We start from the raw sequence: 21,040 nt of genomic DNA, 5'->3' as shown, positions 1-21,040 counted from the left end.
CTGAAATTCATAGCATTGTTATGTTTTTTAATCTGTATCATTTCATGGACTCTTCTCTTATTATAATTACTCTCGTTAATCAGTATTTTTGTGTTTGAAAAATAAACCGAAACGTATTTTAATTGATAAATAAAGACAATAATTGACTGAAACCCAGGAATTAATTTTGATTTGGAATAATAATTAACTACCTTCGCAGCACCATAGCAAAAACCTCAAAGTTTTCCCGAACCAACTTACTTATCTTTTTACTCAAAAGGAGTTTATTTTGGATTTGCCTAATATTACTTGATATGAGGTTAAAAAGTTTAGGACCAAAATATGTCAGAAATCTTTGTGTAGTTGTTTTTGTGAGAAAAGGGACGGTAACAGATTCTGTAGCCTGTCTTCTGGTACAGTGAACTGGGTTCTCTCGGTACTGTCGTAATGCAGGAGTTTTATGAACAAAGATAAGGACAGTTTTAGCATACAGTTGTTCTATTGTCAATACTTGTGCCTCTTCATAAAGTAAGTCTGTAGAAAATCTGGGCGGCTTTTTAAAAATTACTCTTAAAAGGCACCTTGGAGTGATGTTCAAAGTACTGAGGGTACTGGAAAAAGATCGTCCCCATATTGAAATACCATATCTAATGACTGATTCAGCTAAGGATATATACAATATTTTTAAAATATTGATAGCCATATAATTTCTAAGATGAAAAAATTAATAAATTACTTTACGAATTTTTAAGTTAATATTTTGTATATAATTTTCCCATTTAATATTTTGTTGCATGAAAATGCCCAAATACTTTATACATGATGTTCTGTCCAAGGTTTCTGTGCAATTGCGTGATTTCACCTTTGATAAACATTCAGATATGTGTATCTTTAAAACATTAAGGTTCTATTAAAAAAAAAACCTTCATGAAATGCAAGTGAATGGTAAGGAAACATCTTTTTTTAAACTACTTTTTACTTCTGAGTAGCCGCAAAGTCCAAACTTGAACGTTCACCTGATAAACCGTGCGCTGATACGAGTTATTTCAACATTGGAGAACGAAGTTTGAGTGATTTCAGCAAATTAGGCAACTACTTTGTAACAGTATATGTAATGTTGCTGCAAGTTTAGAGGGGACTTATTTTTCTTTACGACTGGCATGCAAGTTTAATTAGAAAATAGACCATACCTACAGGCGTTGCAGCGCTCGCCTTTAGTCACAATATAATTACCACGTCTCCTCTTACTCCCGGGTAATTCTCCAGAGTTACCATCGAAATGTTGGTTTTAATCAGTCTAATTTTTCCTCGGATATTCTATGCAAATATTTTAATAAATTATGTGAAACTTGGGTCATAAGTAGAGAATCAAATGCAGATAATTTCGTATACATTTTTAAATAATTTTTCGATCTAATAAAACGAACAGTCGATCAATGCTCAGTTTAGGTCCTCATAACATAACGTAAATTGGAATATACGTTTCAATTATGGGACAGTAATTATTCCACAGGTTATTTTTAAGCGTACTGGTTCAATAGTAAATAACTGAAATGACAATTTTCGTTTAAAGTGAATTTGTAATGAAGGATGAATGTCTGTGTCGCTTTAATATTCGGTTAAATTATCGATTCATTTAGGACTTTATTGAAGGTCCAATTAAATAAATTAAAATGAGGCGCTGTTCTCTAATTTCAGTTGAACAGCAGAAAAACTATATATTCTAGTAGGGCCCACAGTACACGGGGATTTCAAATTGACGGTATTTCTGTTTTATACTCGGGTTTTTGCTATTAATTATGATTAGTGTGGGTAACACTACTATTAACGTACTTTTTAGTTACAATCGATTTCATGTTTCAAGTTTGAGAAGTTTTCTTTGATCTGAAATTGAATATAAATGAGCAGAAACATATTTTGGATATATTGAAAACAAGATCAATTTTATTAAATAAATAGTCCTTTGATCTTTTAGTTGAGTTCCGTAAAGTTTTGCTGTCTTTCTCAGAAATTTTATCATTTTCGGCATTCTATACAGTTTTTTCTCTGTCAGTTTGCTTCTAATAGATATGATTATGTGCTTTAAGTGCAGTTTTAGTATTGATTTATTGAAGACTTCTGAGAAATTTGATTTCACTTCCAAAATTTGTTGAAATGACTGTTACAGTAGGAATTTGGGTTAACGCGGCCATAGAAAATTTATTAAGTAACGGGTTGTATTGTTATTGATTAAATTATTTCATATACAAGTGCTTCCAGATTATTTAGCCCTTGTCTCTTAAATTATCTAAATACCAAAACCAAAATTAATCAGACAATGAACTATTAACATGGCAGCTCATAAAAGTAAATATTGGTAGATTTACATATGTAAAAATGTATTATGTATTAGTATTAACACTTTACATGAATGTCGTTTCTCGATCAGAGGATTAAAATAATTACTCGAGAGCAGACAAAAATGTGTTTTTTGTTTCTTGGCAAAAATTGCTGAAAATGTGTTTTTTTGTTCAATGCGTCGTTGATTAATCTCCTCCGAGATCCGTAAATGGCTGTTTACATTTCTGCAAATGTCGCTTTCAAGGCATTAACTACCTTTCAAGGCTTAATTATTAGTTACTGAAAAACAACATAAATTTGCTTCAAACTAGCATGTTCGCATAGTAATCCCAATTCATGCATAACTATGGAACTTCCCACAATATTCTATTCTTTCGCGCTAAGAGGAATTACCCAGGACTACTTTATCTAGATAATATGTAAATTCATAATAAGACCCCCGGTTGTAAAATAGCAGCAACGCCATTTCACGGAGAGACTTCGTCGTCTGGCCGAAATTAGAAGTTATATCGTTGAAAGCTGAATTTATTACGAATTAATATTAGAGCTACAAAGGATAATGCTAACTGGTATGCCTTTATTACACTTATGCTCTACTGGAAAGTGAACAGTAGTGGCGTGGCTTTCAAGATGGCAAACAAATTCTTCGAGTTAATTACAAATTGCATTGTGTTGGCTGGTATGCGCCAGGATTTTGTTGTGTTTTGTTTAAGCTTTTCACGTTTATTTTAAACCTTTATATTGCTGGCACACGACCAGTTCGAATCGGAACTGGCCGTAGCTTTGCCGATAATGGGCTGGATTTAGGGCAAATCTTTGGGGGATTCGTTCTAACTAGAAAGCTGTTGACGAGCCAAACACTATCAATCCGGATACGTTAAACCCTTCGGTGCCTAATATCCGATAACGATGATGGACTCTGAACGTTTGAACTAAAGGAGATGTTGAAATAAGAGCGCAAATTGAGCAATTGATTGCAAACAATTCAACTGAATGTAGCCAATCATTTCCTCAATGTTAAGGAGTCAGTTATTCGCCCCTTATTGTGTCATAATTCGCATCTTAGAGCGCAACAATCCGGCAAAACCGAGATCAGCCGGGGTATTCCGGTATCTGTTTTCGTCCGGAAACGGGAAACAAATCCCCTACGCCATAGTTAGTTTCGAAGTTGGAAATTAGAAATCCGCCGAGGTAATTTAGGGCCTAATTGCTTCTCTATGCTAAATTAACAACAAACTGTCCTCGGAAATGTTAGGTTGCATTTTGGCATCTGCTTGGAGTGAATGTGGAGGAAAACTCGGCCTGGTGCTTTCAACGGTTACGCCAACATTAACATATAAACAAAAATATAAATACACTCAATGTCTATTAAAATACTGCCATGTTGGAGCACTGATTGTTTGAAATCCAGATTACGTGAGGCAAAACAGTGAAAAGTATCAAAATCAGGTGCATGTAGTGCAGCTCGAATTGCACACGCAACAACGTAGAATGAAGGAAAAAAGAACCCTGCTGTCTGCCACAATAGCCGGTTGGGATTTTGCCCCAATAGCGATTGGTTGAAGGTGGAAAGGAAGCGGAAATTAACTTTCCCAACTTTAATAGCTTCTTTCAAAATTAGCGGATTTTCACCCTGTAGTGCACGGTTAACAATTAACCTGTCCAACTTTTGGAACGAAAATATGTTTTGGTTGATATCGCGTGCTGATTACCGACTTGCACCTACAGCAATAGGTGATTTTTTCAGTATATTTAGCTTTTATGATTTGCTGACCTTCACTAGATTTATTTTTTCACTTTTCGTCAATTGCTGGTCATATCCGATCTATTCCAATTAACTAATTTTAAAGGAGGAAGGTAGAAAAAGTCGAACGGTGAACACCTGAACTCGATGCGGTTTCGACTTCAGACTTCTTGACGTCGATACTAGACGTACGGAATTCAATTTCGCCGATTCGACCTGGTGTCGCTTTATCGACTAATTAGTTTAGAACTGAATTCCTCCTTAAGAAGCCGTCTTTGGTTGACTGCAGGGACCCGACCATTTCGTTGCGTAATCAGTTGAGTTGATTGCTCCGAATAGTTTACATAGCGTTAACTCACGGAATTTAAATGTTTAGTATTTTTTTATTTGCACAGTCCATATTGTTTTAATTTACTTTTTCTTTGCAAAATATCGCTTATACACTCGAGTTTTAATCTAATGAATTAAATTATCGAACTATTGTTTAAACTGTGTTTTCTCAAGCAAAACGGATTCTAAATTCTTATGGATTTTTGTTGTTTTTTTTTCGTTGCTTTTTAAACTCGAATTTAAGGTTTTTAACTCTTATAATTCTTATTCTGATTTATTTTCCTGACTGCGTGTATTTGTTATGGTATTCTTAACATTCCTGGGTCTCAGTCAAAGTGTGAAGTAAAAATTGTGAGCATCGTTTATTTCATTACGTTTCGGCGAGGCAACAGCGCCATCATTAGATTTAAAACTTACACAAACTACAGCCACCAATTAAAACTTGTTATATAAAAACTATAATTTACAAAGTGTTAAAACATTCATCAGTTTTGAGGGAAAAAATCCTTCCTTCTAGGAGGGCAAAACACTGGAAAAACTTACCTCATGATTGGTAAAAATCAACGTTCTTTTAGGTATTTGCCTTCTTGAAACTTTAAATTTGTCTGAATTATTTTCTACATTGGCGAGAGTGGTATGCATGTATTGAGATAAGCAGAAATAGTTTTAATTTTTCAACAGTGTACTTGGGTGTTCCATACTTATGGCTTTATTAGAGTTTGGTAAATGTTGCTAAGGTTGTCGGTATCTGATCTGATATTTACTGCTTTTGCTTCTTTTTTTATTTCTATCATTTCTTGGTTTCATCTTTTATGATAATTTGTTTTCCCAATAAATATATCTGCGTTGTCAAAATCAAGATTATGTAACATTTGGTGTGCATGTCGTGTTAATGCTGTTTTATTTTCACTAGTATTTCTCAGACTGTATTTATGTTCTGTATGTTTAATTCTTATAATATAAAATTGCTTATTTTTTGCAGTATTTCCATTCATGAATGCGATTTTTAAGTTTTTTTGGAAACTGGCATTTCCCAGAAGACCTTATAGCATTTCGGGCAAACAATGTGCTATCCAAAGTTTCATCAATGCATCATCAGCCAGTTAGTTTTTAGAGTTTTCAGTTCTATTTTTAAAAGTTGGTTGAATCCATTTCCAGAAACTAGAATTTAAAAAGGACACTTTTTATTTTTTAGTTGGAATGATTTATAGGCGACTAGGATTTAAATTTATTGCAAGAACTGATAAAACAATTCGAAAATTGCAAATATTTGTAACAAATATTAATTTCGTACTTTCGAGAGTAGCAATATAAGCTATCAACCTACGTTATGAGCCTGACTGGCTTTTTTTCGTTCCAATTATTTAGTTAACCGGACTATTTCCACATCACGCTCAAATAACAGCAAAATATCCATTTTATGTTTTGTCCCTTACACTTGCTTGTATAAAGCAGTAACTTGTGGCAAAAAGTTGCAAATTATTCGGAGCTTTCTCCGCAAATAAAACCAGCCCACAAGCAAATTGTCCCATTACTTTGGGTATTGCGACTGTTTCTGTTTATTATACACTGACCTTTTTTTTAGTATCTGGAGAAATCCGGCAAAACGGCGATCCGGACTTTCTGCGTTACATTTCGACGGCCTTTGGCGATCAATACTTCGGTACGGAATGTGGAATATTTGGGTCATGGCAATATTTTTCGGAAGAATACTACAGGGCTGAGTACATTTGATGCGTGATGACAAACAGTTGAAAAATGTATCAGCTTTTCCAGAATTCAGTAGCCAAAGCAAGCCAAATATTTAGCTTGCGAGGGTGGTTATTTAATCACACTTACTGCTGGACATTTTTGCTAAAGCGCTGTACCAGACTGATAAAAGAAACTTCTTTTGTGCCCAGATTTCCCTGCAATTATCCCAGCAGTGGCCGACAAAGGGTGAGCGAAATAATCCCCGAATATACATACATATGTACCCATAAAGAGATGGTTATCATACGCAACCTACCGCCATTGTATATATTGAATTAATTTCCAGTCGTGATTAGGCCGAATTCGTTTCAATGAGCGAAGAACCATTGTTACTGTCGACGGGCTGCATTCGCGATGTGAACGGGGGCTGTTTTCACCCCATCAAAAAAAATCAAGTTATAAATGGGCTGTTTTGTTACAAATAGTGCGACATTTTTCATTATCGTGTGCCCATAGGGGAAAAACGAGTGCAATATGATGAATATGAGAAAATGCCTATCCAGGCTATGCGACCGCGTTATTGCATGGATCTGGATAAGTAATGAAGCTATTACTTACAGATGTATTGGAGAATTGGTGATTGATTGCCATGTTTAGTGGGGTTGTTAAAAATCCCAATGCGGCTCTTCAGTTTTGCGAACAAAAATGTGTTGAATGCAACATAATTATGGAGCTTTGCTGAAAAAGCTCCAACCTACAATTTTGACAATTTTTCACATGTGACATTTAGGAATGTTTTTCGGGCTTTGAAGCCGTGGTCTATCGGAATTTCTTCCTGACGTTTCGTCCACAACTGCGGTGGACATTTTCAAAGGCGATGAGGCAGTGGGCGAAGTGATCTCCCGTGCTTTCCGACTTTTCACATGTGGTTTAGAAGAGCAAATAATAACATCAAGCAGTGCGTTACCTCTTTAACAATATTGAAATAGGAACTCCGTCTGTCTCTAGAGCAATTTCCTTACTTTGTATGCTCGTGCGGTTTCTTGTCGGGAAAATTACGCGGCTTTCTCTAATGGAAATATTCAGTTTTGCTGCATCTATAAACTGGGTGCAACGTTGCGTGATTCAGCAGCAAGAGCATTTCAGTGGAAGCTCAAATATATGTACATTGTTGCTTGATCAAGGCGCAAAACAATACTTTAACGGGAATATTTACATGGGATTATCAGTTTTTGGATGCGCACTACATCGCGTTATCCAACAACCAAACTCGTTTTTCGAATGTAAAGAAAATTTCACTTAAGTTTGGAACCAGTCCATGTTCGGCTGGCTTTTACATATAATCTCGTTACCGTAAAAACGAAAACAAGGAAATACGGGAAAGCCGGATAAAGGAAAATGTATACTGAACAGACGCGCCTGAGAATTTGCCTTGGCTCGGTAATGCACGTATGAATTATTTTCTCGGGTAAATTCAATGTAAATATCGCGCGGAATAATAGAGGAGGGTGCTGAGGAAAACTGAAAGGAAACGACCTAGTTTTCACCACTTTTTCATGAATTATGCGTCGCCCGTAATTACGCCATAATTGCTCAAGAAGAGGCCAATTTGATTACAGCCGCTTTTATTTTAATGTAGATTATTACCTGAGCGCAGCAAATGTTTCCAAATTAACAACGAATAAGTCCTCCCACAAGAACCATGCCTGCTTACGCAGCAAATTCGCGTTTTATAAACTCTGTTTACAAAGTAAACTTCCAGTTTTGATAATGTTGTTGTAAAACTGTCTTACCAAACACAAACAAACACGCTCCCCAATCTTAATTTGTGTAAGTTGCGACTCCCCAAAACCCATGATGGAGAAGTAACGGCTGACTAAACTTCAATTTTAAATTGGCCCGGTGCAAGGTACAGTTGAGGGGGTTGAAAGTGCCACAACTGCCATAACAAGGGGGTGGAACAATTGTTTTTTCTTTCTTCCTAGTGTTTCTGGGGACGCACACGAAAAGTTGGATCAATATAAAAAGAGCAAAAGGTAATGTCCTGATAAAAGGCCAGGGGGAAGTGAGCAATTTGCATGGAAATTTTCTTTTGTCGAGTATTATTATTTTTCCTGCTACAATAAAACATGATAAGGTGAGGGCCTATTTAGTTGTCGCACTGTTTCACACCCTCCTGAGTACCAGACGATAAACGAGAAGCGAGCAAAATGTCATATTAGGCAATAACTACGCATTAAGAATGATGGCTTAATGTGATTGACGAAGGATCTACAAATGGTGCAAAGTGACTTCAGTTGAAATATCTCAAAAGCTAATTTCAATTAATGCTAGCTTTAAATCGCTGATATTTTCGCTAAAATTCAATTTTGTAGGCGACCAAATTGTCCGCAATGATGAACGGAAAACTCATAGAGCGATTGCAACTTTTAGTTCGGCCCTAATTGACGTATAGCAGAGAATGGAAATTGAGTTCGGTTATCGAATTTTCTCGACATGCATGTGAGATTCTTCGATTCTTCCGGCACACAATTTAGGTCGACGGTATTGTAAAAATGCATTGAGAAACAAAGATATTTGTTCCGCATAAAGTTTACTTATGTATATGGCTTTTTGCTTATGTGTGGAAGTCAGTATATGTATGTGGAGATCGTTCACTTATTTTTCTTTATAGGTTCGAAGTAGTTTAGAACGGGAGCGATTTGTTTTCAATTTTTGAACAATGTGCAGATAAATATGGTATTCAGACTACCTACATGGAAGATTGTACAGTTTATTTTTTTTATCACCACAATTTTTAACCAGTTTGACTGGAACACTCACATAGGTTTCAGTTTTGGAAAGTTTGCGTCTGAATAGGTACTTTGGTTGCCGGTCATTGTTAGCTAAAAATAGAGAACTTTTTGTTTTTTGGGTAAGTAACGGGTCGTTTCTGAACGGGAAAGCTTTCAGCAGCTAGTTCTTTTTTATTATACAGGGTGATTCAAAATGGTCATCATTCCTTTTAAGGGGTAAAAGGGGCTCATTTCGAAGGTACGAGAAAAGGATTCAAAAATCGTTTTTCGATAATTTCTAGAAGATATTAACAGTTGAAAATTGCACAACTGACACTTTCCCAGGCACCAAATAAATACCGGCTACGTTCCTACCACGTATGTAAGATACACATTAAACCAATGGTTACTGAACACCGGTATGAATTGAGCAGGAGTTAATTAACCGAATAGGAGAAGATGCTCGAGAAGAGTGCATAATAAGGTGATTACACAGGCACTTGTTTGGAGTTTTGTAATTAATAATTAAAAGTATTTTTATAATTTGTAAACAAATTAATAATTCGAGGTTATGACTTTCGAAATAGGTTCCGTCATTTAACGATTCCTGTTGAATTTATCGTTTATCCTTTTCTACTTATTGTCACTTTCTGTATAATTCCATGGTTACCGGAGTTTTAAATAATTACGAAGCAACAGGTATTTTCGTAATGTTAATTAGGCAGGTTACCTTGAAAAACATTGTTGTCGTTTTTCTAATATAGTTTTTGCAAATTTCTCAGTTTTTAATAACAATTGATTGTTTTACTATTTTTTCTGTACTCCTAAAACACCGCCAGACTACACCCCCAGAGGAATAACGCCAATTTTGAACCACCCTGTATAATAGTAATACAAAGTAGAATGAATAATACGCATGTTCATCTGAAGAGTAATGGAAATTATTAATTTAAAAAGTAGTTATTTGCCATTTTATGATGATTATTTTAAACATAACTCAGACATTAACTATTGGCGTAAGTAAAACTGTCGCATATGCGTTGTAAAGTTTAAAGAAACAAGATCCTTTTGTCGTTCAATTTCTAAAAACGCAGTGGAAACTGAACTGGGTTTGTTCTGTTAATCCCACAAAATAAACCTCAAAACTATCGAAGAAGTGTATTTCAATGAACTAAAATCGGTGAAATAGTTGAAATCTTCTTGGTCTCGTATATCAATAAAACTTGCAAGCTTCCCACTTTAGTGATGTAAAATCTTCTTTTCATAAACTTCCGCAACTCATTCGAGTTAATAACTCAAATGGGAATTGTTGCTGTTTTGCTAATGGTAAAAACCTTTCTAAAATGTGTTCAAGCGGACCGTAAATCTAGATCCATAACAAACCAATTCTAATGTTTATAAAATTCAATTAGGAGCAAGTTAAATTTTTTATGGTCGTCCGGAACGACATGAAACAGCCAGGTTTATCGGCGGCTTTGTACATGCACAGTGTTCTACATTTCGAGCTGAATAATTGAGGAAACCGACTGCGGCCGCTCTACCACGAAAATGAAAAAGTTATTTCCGAAACGAGTTGCTTAAATAATGGGTGGGACATCGTCCTTTTACCAACGCAAGGTCATGATTTTTGTATTGGCTCTTTACATGTTAGAGCCAGCCACGCTCTATCGGCAACGTTTTCCCTTTAAACTTTCAACTTTACGCCACGACTAATGGGGTACGTGTTGACAAGTATGTTGAGTGTAAAATATGAGCTTTTTCTGGAATCCATGAATCAATTATGATTTTCCAGACGTCGCCAACAGATATTTTGTATGCTGTTAGGATTGGGGTGACGTCGAATCTTCCACGTACGTGAATCAACTCAAAAGGTCTCTTGAACCTTGCCTGTACCTGATTCAACGAAGAGTGTGATTTTTAGGCGCCTCAATATATGATCCTTTCGACTTTACATTAAAGACGTTAGACTTTCCCTTCCTTATATGTTTGCAAATCAAAGTGTTCAACTGTGAAGATTCAATTTTGCAAAAATGCGTCCAGAATGGAATAACTGTTTTCATAAAAAACGCATGTGTCTATAACAGACAATTCCCTCAGCTGCCAGCAGCCTTCAGTACACACTCTCCTTTATCCAGTTTTCTCATATATTCCGCTTTTCTTTTCTCTAAGTAGGTTACACGCTGACACATACTGTTTTCAACCAAAGTGATATTTTATTTATGTACGTCCGAGAGATACAAAGTTTTCTTTCTTCGCCTCGTCCATTTGTCAGTGAGTAAGACAACTTGTTTCCCGCAAAACTCATCCAATTGATTAATGCTTAATAGCAGTTAAACGAGTTAGTTAATTGGCAATTTTTTGCTGCACCACAACTCTACACACAGAAAAACCGAACTACAAATACATTTTAAACGGGCGTTGGTTCTTTGCAGGCAGGGGGCGACTCTATCCCGCTTACAGCCTAAGCGGTTCTGAGGGTGAGGAGTCACTAGAGCGACGATACGGAGAACCGCACACCTATCAGCATCCCCTCTATCAGCAGCCGGCCGGCCTGAGCGACACTCCCACCTCAGAAAACGCCTCAGACGCCACTTTAACCGACTCAGAACTGGCGCTTGCTCGAGACTCTACATTACTCGTCCATAACGGTAAGTTTACCAATTGTTGCAGTTGCGTCCCACTCAAAAGTATTTGAATGGGATTTTCGTAATAGAATTAAGTATTTTTAGTACAGAATTTACAGTAAGAAGTTGAATTCGTGCTTTCTGGGGATGAAATAGATGATGCCATAAAACTTTTTACTTTTTATCATACAATCCGGCTACCTTTTTTGGTAAGATTCGATTCTGAGCTCAATGAATAGTTTCTGATTAAAGAAGCCCTTGATTTTTATAGTTAACTAGCTGACCTGGCAAACGTTATATTGCCATATAAATTATTCCTAGGGTTTTTTTTCATGTCGAGTGGGCGGTTTGCCCACTTGAGATTTTTTTAAATTTTATTTTAAATTTATTGAATTACTAATGTAGCTATTAAAAGATAGGGGTTTATAGCAGCACCCATATCACTTAGGGGTATAAAAAATAGATAACAACCTATTCTCAGACCTACTGAATATACATAAAAAAATTCCTCAAAATTGGTCAAGCCGTTTCGGAGGAGTATGGTAACTAAAACTGTGACACGAGAATTTTATATATATATAGATTGAAATGCCGAAATGTGCTTTTAAAACGTTATTGTGGTGTTATGGGGTAAAATATCTACAGATCCCTCAAAGGCGTATGTACTGTATATTGTTATAATTGCTTATATGGGGTGGTTACGACCATAATGGGGTAGATATCGCCGTCTAAAGATTAGATCCGCAGAAAATGGGCCATAAATTCCGGTTATTTCTGATCAGAACGACCTAACGTCTGGTTACTGGCTTATAAAGAACGAAAAAATTATGCAATTTGAGGGATTTGAGTTTTTTAGGAAAAATCGGGCGCGCCTTACGATAGTTTTTCCAATTTCAATCTAAGATTTTCAGTTTTTAGATGCCTCTTTTTTGAGCTTAATGCATAGTCTCAGAACTAAGAAAATTCCAAATTCATATTTTGATACATTTTTCTCTTGAATGGATGGATACATAAAGGCAGATTTACTTGAAGCTCCGTCCAGTAAATCTGCAACATTTTACCAAATTGAAACAAACATTTTAAATTCCATATTGTAAACTTCAAAATTTTTCAAACAGGTTCTTAAAGCAACTGAAATTGTTGAGAATATTAGGTTATGCAGCAACAAAATGATCGATATTCCTTGCACGTCCCTGGCTTTAGCCGGCTCGTCAAAGGGTTCGCCCAATAATCCTTTGGGAAGGCTTTGGTAAAATATAAATGCCACTCGGGTACAATAGTTCAGGAATTATATTACCCGGACAATATAATTTTCGTTGTACCGACACAAAGACAATATTTAGAGGGGGCGCCGGTTTAAAAGCTGAAAATATGATGTGCTTAATAAGTAAAAAAAACAAAAGACCCGATCCCTTTTGTTCATTAAGCACTTAGTTTTAACATCAATATAATTGTTCTGAGATTGAAGTGGGCGCAAGGGCGCAATAAAAATATAAAAAACTGTAAATCATATGATGTTGAATTATGAAAAATCAATTACTTGCAACAGTCACACCTCAAAACGCCAGGCTTGTTCAACATAGATTACCTTTTGCCCCCATATATCTAAGTCTTAATAGGTATAAATAGGTAAAATTCAATTCGGCGAAAGTCGATCCTTTGCCCGACTAAAATCCTCGAGCATGATTCCGGCTCTATTTCAATTTATACGTATTTCAAGATTCTCCTTCAATTCAGATACTGATTTTAATTTCTTAGAGTCGCTCGGATTCAATGGCGAAGCTCGGATTTTTCGCTAAATTGCTTGCACAAATTGATATTTTCCAAATTGCACTTTTCAAAACACATGTAAAACGTGGGGAATTTCGTTTTTTTTACATAATCATTCGAATGAAACCGTACTCGATGCGTGAATCAGTCCCTGCACTCCCATTTGGATAATAACAAAATTTGTTTGCTGTAAAAATAAAATCCATTCATTTCGCATTTTGCTGATTAAGGTCCACTAGAAACACGCTATATTCATTTACTATCCAAATCCAACTAATGGATTTTGGACTTTTGATTTCTGTTAAATTTTTGTATAGCTGGACCCGCTTTATAATGTGTTCGGTTTACTGTTTGTGCGTAACAGCATTCGGTTGCGTTGAATAGCCTAAAAAATTGCCGGATTTTGCTGAAAGCAAACAGATCCTAATAACTACCAAGCGCCTGTTTTGTTATTGTATAGCGAATTATTTGAGTCATCTCATTAAACCTGGTTCTTTATACGAACTTTTACACCCAATATTGGGTGTAAATCGCAATAAGCGCGAACTTAGTCAGTGAGTGGAATTCAAGCCAAATTTGTAGGCAAATTTAAAGCATATATTTAGATTAATCCGGTCTCAACTTAACCAATCTTCGATGTAATTTAATCATCTTATTGACCCAATGGCAAGTTGAGCAGTTTACTACCCGAACGTAAAACCGTTTGATTATATCTGAGACTTATTGTAAAAAAGCGGAAATTTAATCAAGTCCCAGAGTGGACTAAAACGCGTCCACAAAGACCGAATTATCCGGAGCAACTGCGATTATTACGGAAGCATCTCGAGTAAAAGGCCAAGTTGATTGGGCAAAGGATCGGGCCCCAATGAACAGCAATAGAAAACCGATCCGTTTGAAGTCACAATTCGAATTATGCTCGAGCTTTATAGAGAGATTTTCGTTTTATTCAGTTGCTCTTTCCATGCAGAATCAGCTCTAGGATTGTAGAGAATGCAATTGTGGAACATTTTTGCATATTAATTAGAGCAAAATTGGTTTATTGTCGTATTTTTTATGCATATCAAGCGAATATTCAATACGTAAAGGTAAAGCGAAACTTATAGCAACTTTTTCGTAAAAGCAAAAATTAATTGAGCGTAGTATTCGCCAGAGACACGGGTGCACATCATAGCAAACGTACGTTTGAAGCCATCCTACTGCACACGGGCAAACGGGCAAAAGCTGAATTTATCTGCAGCTTTTCCATTTCGAATTTACCCTGATCCACATTTGTAGAATTTCCATTTTGTTACATTGCAAATATAAGTTTCTCATCGGCAAATCGATGTACCCCAATAATTTGCTGCGCTTCTCGTTCCGTCGATAATCAGCCTTTATTGCTTTTAGGTGATAGTTCGATTGAAATTGCTTTTATTCGACTGGGTATATTGCGCTCAAAATTGTCTCATGTTCTTTGTAATGGACTGGCACCAAATAAGGTTTCATATTTGTTGGAAAGTTGCTGTGACGCCATAAATCTTAACACCAAAACGGGAGAATTCCAACAATCATCAACTTAACATAAGAAAAATAATTAGAAAATTGAAGCAAGTGCATGTTTGCAACTACTAACTGATTGATTTTTCAGACGCACGCAAACTTTACGCTGAAACAAAAAAACTATTTGGCTTTGCTTATAAGACCGAAGTTTTAGGGCTAGTTAATTGCATTTAGATAGGCAGATTGACTAATCTTTCACACACATACACAATCACGCATAACACTGAATCGAAAAAATTCTCAAAATTTGTGTCTAAACAAAATCGCTAAACACCAAAACAGACAATGAACGAATCTGTAATTTTTGCATTGATTTCAAGGAGCTTCACGCTCGAATTTCACCAACTTTTAGTGCGATCGAGAAATTTAATGACTGCAGGCGCACACTGACTAGGTTTAAACGAACGAAAGATTTTCAGAAAAATTATAGTGAGTATAGAATAATGAGTCATCTGGAATTTTCACCTGTGATAGAAGCTTCATTGTAACCAAATTATAGTTAATTGGGGAATTGACTGAATTTTCAGACGCCGTCAAGCTGAACGCTAAAACAAAAGCTTTCTCAAAACTTGCATTCTAAAATTAACGACTTAACTCCCAAAATATGGAAAGCAGTAGGTTGAAGTGTTTGCCCTGACTCGCTATACCCCCCAGTTCTAATTTCACAAAATCTCAGTTAAATCTAAGTATTGATTGATTTATAGGCGGACTCAAACTTTAGGACAAAACAAACACATTTTGCTTACATAAAAATTCCAAACTCCCAAAGTAAAACTAGTATGAACTTGTAACTTTTGGCTTGGATCAATAGATTTAATTTCTAATCGCTCTAAAGCTTAAAAATTTGAAAGTATTCTAAAACCAAAAATAAATTTAAAACTTTTCTACTGCAATTTATTTTTCTTCACTGATTTTGAGTTCAATAAACTCATGTGAGACCCAACTTTATTTCTTGTAATTTTGTATGGAAATATCTGGGAGTACTTAAGTTTTTTCCATGAACCCCAGCATATTTGCTGAATAATTATTTGCATTATCTGCTGCAGCCGTTTGCGTATTCTAATGCCCTTCAAAAGCCCGTACGAATATTAACCCGAAAAAAGCCCTCTCACCCGCTGTGGGCTGTCCATTAATATCATAACTGAGTGTATATCTCAGCATCGTGGAACTAATGGAGAAGGCTATCCAAAAAACAGTGAGCCATCTCAAACATACTTTAATAAATTGAATCCATTTTTAAAATTAGAAAATCCCGGAGTCTCGATGATTTAATGGACATAACGGCGAGGAACCGGGTAAATATTTGTATCGCTGAAATTAGTGAAATTCTATTGATGCCAACGGCCGAAATTAGATTGTGTGTACTTGAGTATAACAGTTTAGGGCCTTGTAAGTGCTCTCTGCTACTCGAAATTCTGGTTACAATATAATGGATTTCTGTTTGCTTTCATATCAGACGAAGCTAAAGGAATTGTCAAGAGATGGATTTGTAGAAATTACATTTCCGAGTGGAGTGAAGAGTATAACGGCCAAGTTCCCATTTCTCCAATCCCAGTTATGAGCTGAGAAATTGGCAAAAAATGGGGGGCCAACCGAAATAAGCAATTAATGGAATTCACTATGTAAACGAATCGATATTTATTAATTAACCACAAGTCAAACGAAGACCAGAATTGAGCGTTCGACTTATTAAATCGTCACTATTTCCTTTGGCAATGTCAACGGCATTTTATTTATAGAGCTCGGGCAAATATTTGTTCATAAAGCCCAACCAACCGACTAATCTGAAACAATGCTTGAGGCCAGTTTTTTGTGCGAAAAAATGGGATTATTTGCTGATCTAGAGGCATACTTTGCAAGATTTCGCTTGGGAATTAATTGGTATTATTGAAGTTTTTATGGTTTTCAGTCGAAGTAGGTTTGGCTGGAAAATTCCGTAGAAAGGCCAGTTATGTAATTTATTGTTAAAGTTGTTAGAAAATCATGTGCGTTTAATTGTTCATTACATTTTCAATTGGAAATTGACTCCACTTTCTTTGCTATCTTTGATTTATTTTTTAAAGAGAGAGTGTATTATTATTGATGCACAGAGTTTTATGAAAATGCAGCGTATGCAAATCAAAACCCAGTAATTAGCCCAAAGTAAGTGAAACTTTAACTCACCCTGCCACTGGATCCGAAACCAGGAAGGGACGCCAAAGGGTTCAGCCTCTAATCCCGCGGGATAGGCTTTATAAAATATGATCGTCAGGCGGGATACACTAGTTCAGGAATTATGTTACGCAAGCGACGCCATTTGCTCTGTACCTCTCTGTATGGAATATCCAACACGTACCAGGGATGTATATTTTACAATTCAAAATATGTGTTATTGAGTTTGAGCAAAAATTAGGTTGCGGCTTTGTCAATTTTAATATGTAATGGATCACTGTTGGGAACTGTTTCGAATATGCTGTGTTTATTCAGTCGTTTTTGTTGATTTATTAATTTTTTGCCTTAGTGTTGTGCTATTGAATGTCTGTTTGGTATATTTTCATATCCATCATTTAATCTTTGATATATTTTGGATTGCACTTTACGTACGATTGATTGATTTATTTGAGGTACATCAGAGCAAAGAGAAAGTTATTGTATGCTGATCGTCCAGTATCATTTTAAATCGCCTTCTTCTTATGTCAATTTTAATAGATGGTCTCGTCGCCTCCAGTATTCACTGAATAAATCGCGTTTAAATCCGCATATAATATCGGCATTGCAATCAGCATAAATGCCGTCCTCATCAAAGGCATTTTGAGTGTACAAAACCCCTTTTACCGATGGCATTATAATAAATGGAGATCAGCAGCGAAATAAAACGAAAATCTTCAAATGCGAATCGGTGCATAATTTGAAATTGAAAAGCCCCGATAAATTCGGGGCCAGGCTCTTGTTCACGGCAATACTGCGACTTCAAACGGATCGGTTCCTATTGGTGTTCAGTGGGGCCTACTCTCAGTCTTTTGCTCAATCAACTCGATCCCTTACTGATACTGCCGTAATAATCGCAGTTCTATGGATAATTCCCGTCTTGGCCAGGTCGTCTTAGTTCGGTGCAGGTTTGATTAAATTTTCTCCTTTTTACGAACTCATCGAGGATCATCAAAAGACAGTTCTAAGGATTGGGGAATGGGGCTTACTGCAAATTGAGACAGGCGAAAAGAAGAATATCCGACATTCCACATTCGGTTCAATATAAATTCCCGTTCTCCATGCAGTCAGTATCAGATCGTTAAAATACTGAGCACACTTAATTAGCATATTGCGGCCTGATCAGCACCAATTTGAATCTTGTACCTAATTACAAGCATGGCAGGAATATTTTGAGTGAAAGGAATTGAAGGGCATGTTTAATGCAATTTCTCGCACAACTAAACAAATAAATCACTCAGTGATATGGCGACATGAAGCTCATTTCAACAGTATCTTGGGGATCATATTGATAGCGATTAGGAGGGGTCCCCATGTGTGCCAAAGTAATCAATCACCGGGCCTGTCTATTACCGCTGGTGAAAAGCAACCAAAATATCCATTCGCATTTTTCAATGCTGCGCGATAAGCATTTTTGCATATACGATACGGATTACGGCCGGTAATTTAATTTTGACATCCTCAGATGTTATTTGAATCTTTTGCGGTGAAAATCGTATCCCCATGGGCTGTTTATATCGCAAGCCAGTCAATATCGAAATGTGTCAAAACGCCTGATGGATGGATGGATGCGGTTTTAAGCAGCGTACTTGTTTGGGAACTTTTCAGTTTTGAGGCTTTATAATTTTAATATTCAATGCTGATCGTGTGAGAATAAGAAACGATAAAAGATAGAAGCATTTATTATTGTACATACTTTCCTGACTGTGTTTCAATTCCAAATCAAAATCAATTCCTGGGCTTCAGTCATTTATTGTCCATTTATCAATTAAAAAACGTTTCGGTGTTTTCCACCATCATCAGTTTCAATGTGTATCGTTGTTGCTACTTTAAGCCTTGGCATATATTTCTCTTGCTCACGATTTCAAATATATGCCAAGGCTTAAAGTAGCAACAACGCTACACATTGAAACTGATGATGGTGGAAAACACCGAAACGTTTTTTAATTGATAAATAGACAATAAATGGCTGAAGCCCAGGAATTGATTTTGATTTAGCATTTATTATATCAATTAAAATTTTGCCTAATAGTGAAGGAAAATACAACCGATGAAATTGTGGAGACTATAAAAAAACTTTTTTGAGGGTTGTTGAGCCTGATTTCTTCTTCCCTGTAGTGATCCAATTTTCCTAATCCTACTGCTAATTTCACCGAGAGCACCATTCAGCTCCAGTTTATTGAGAAGATATCGCAAACTAGCAGAATTAAGCTCAAGAAGAAACTATGCAGAGGAAGCACTAAACAGTCCTTAGTCCTTCTGGTCAACTGTTTATAAATCGCAGCTTTCCTCTAAGTCTTTTTCTGAACAACCCGATTACAATTACAATTTTTCATCAGGTCTATCAAAGTATTGATGCATAATCGTTCACCTGATCTTCATCCGGAACTTCAAGTTCCCAACTATTAAGCGGCATTTACAAGTTTCGAAGTTCTACAGCAGCCGATTTGCATTATCAAATTACTGATTTAAGGCTCGCATGCCTTAATGTCCAATAATTTCGTACACTTGTTTAAAACGACTCGTCGTTCTTCAATAACGTAACGAAGATCGCTCAAATGTGACATTAGCGGGCGGTGCCACAACTATCACGCAAGTAACACCACATTAAACTTTAACTTAACTAAATTACACTGACTATGACTGATGGCGACTTTAAAATTTGCTCACGATTTCCAGTAATTTCCCAGTAAAATGTGTGCACTCTCAAGGCTGAAACCACGAATATCGAGTTTATAATTTGCATACGAATAAGAATTTTATTACCGACTATAACAGTTTCTACTTTTGGCTGCAAGTGTTTGTTGTACTTTGTTAATTTGTTAAATGTGTTGTGTTTCCTACTTATATTATTTCTCTTAATTGGTTGTATTTTTCAATTATCTTTTTTCACAAGTTTGGTTTAGAGAATTAATGAGTGTCGCAGCATATTTTTCACTATATTTCTAATTCCACGTTAATCATATCACCGTCACTTTTTTTAACCAGTTTTATTTTTTGGGTTCGGCGAATTCAAAAAGTCTCGTAGTCTCGGGGAAAAATACTCCAATATCGTCGTGGAATAAATGTAACAGAAAATTTATTAGGAGAAAAAATTAGAAAGTGTTAAATGCTCATTACCAGCAAACCAAGCAGAATGTGCACTTGCATATGAGCTATGATTAAACTAAGAGTCTAAGACATAAATTCCGTCACAGTTGAAATGCAAAATAACAAAAGTTTTAAGCAGAATGTGCTCCTGAATTTAAGCAAGCTGCCATTTTAAATATAAATTCAGTCAGAGATGAAATAAGAGTTATTTGAATAGTAATAAACGTTGTAAGGTCGACATATTTTTCTAAAATTATTTTTTGGTGGTACCAAAATTAACTCGAGTAATACTTCGTCCAGGTTTGCCAAACACGCATTTCTGTTTGTTGTTATTGTGGATTATTTAATGTTATTGTGAAACGAAATGCGAGAAATTATTTTGTAAAGCGGGCGCTATCATAAACGAGCGAAGAACTGGACTCAGTAAAAAGCATCGGCAAAAAATTGTATTCTTAAATGTTAATTAATTTTTAAATAAAAATGAGATTTTTAAACATTTTCGCAAATAAACCGTATATTTTAGTTAATCACTCCAGTTAATTTAAAGTTGTTTTGTTCTTTAAGTAGTTACTTCTGACGCATGTTTTATTTTTGATTTTAGAACATTTTATTTTTATATTTATAAATGTTTTCCGGGCTTTGAAGCCGTGGTCTATCGGAATTTCTTCCTGACGTTTCTTATTTATAAATGTAATCTGACCGGCCGTGAAAGCCTTCATAATTTTATTTTTAGTTTACCAATGTTAAGAATTATGTTTTTAATAAAGGAAATCATTATATATCATCACTATTTCTACTATACAAAGGCGGATTCATTCAATTCTCTATTCAACGATGCCAAAACGAATTCTGTGGCTCGAACGGTTCTTGAGAAAGTTCGAAAAAAGCAGCGTCATGTTCAAGTGGATTTTGCAACTAAAAAAAAACCACGCAAATCTAAAACTTCTTGAATTCAAGCATTTTTTGAGAAA

At 35.8% G+C, this 21,040-nt stretch overlaps 1 protein-coding gene across 1 annotated transcript in view; it reads left to right on the top strand.

The window, feature by feature from the left end:
* Positions 1-21,040, top strand: part of LOC109543710 (teneurin-m) — a gene marked incomplete in the record, with an annotated part of 162,684 nt that overhangs the window by 56,453 nt on the left and 85,191 nt on the right. Inside the window, 1 exon segment of the mRNA XM_048661784.1 lies at positions 11,292-11,507. Within this exon segment, the coding sequence (XP_048517741.1) occupies positions 11,292-11,507 (216 nt within the window).

The sequence above is a fragment of the Dendroctonus ponderosae genome, unplaced genomic scaffold, assembly GCF_020466585.1.
Source record: "Dendroctonus ponderosae isolate FM_Combo_2020 unplaced genomic scaffold, Dpon_F_20191213v2 Dpon_F_20191213_1, whole genome shotgun sequence".
NCBI lineage: Eukaryota > Metazoa > Arthropoda > Insecta > Coleoptera > Curculionidae > Dendroctonus > Dendroctonus ponderosae.
Note: the sequence above shows the minus strand (reverse complement) of the source record. Positions and strands in the feature narration are given on the sequence as shown.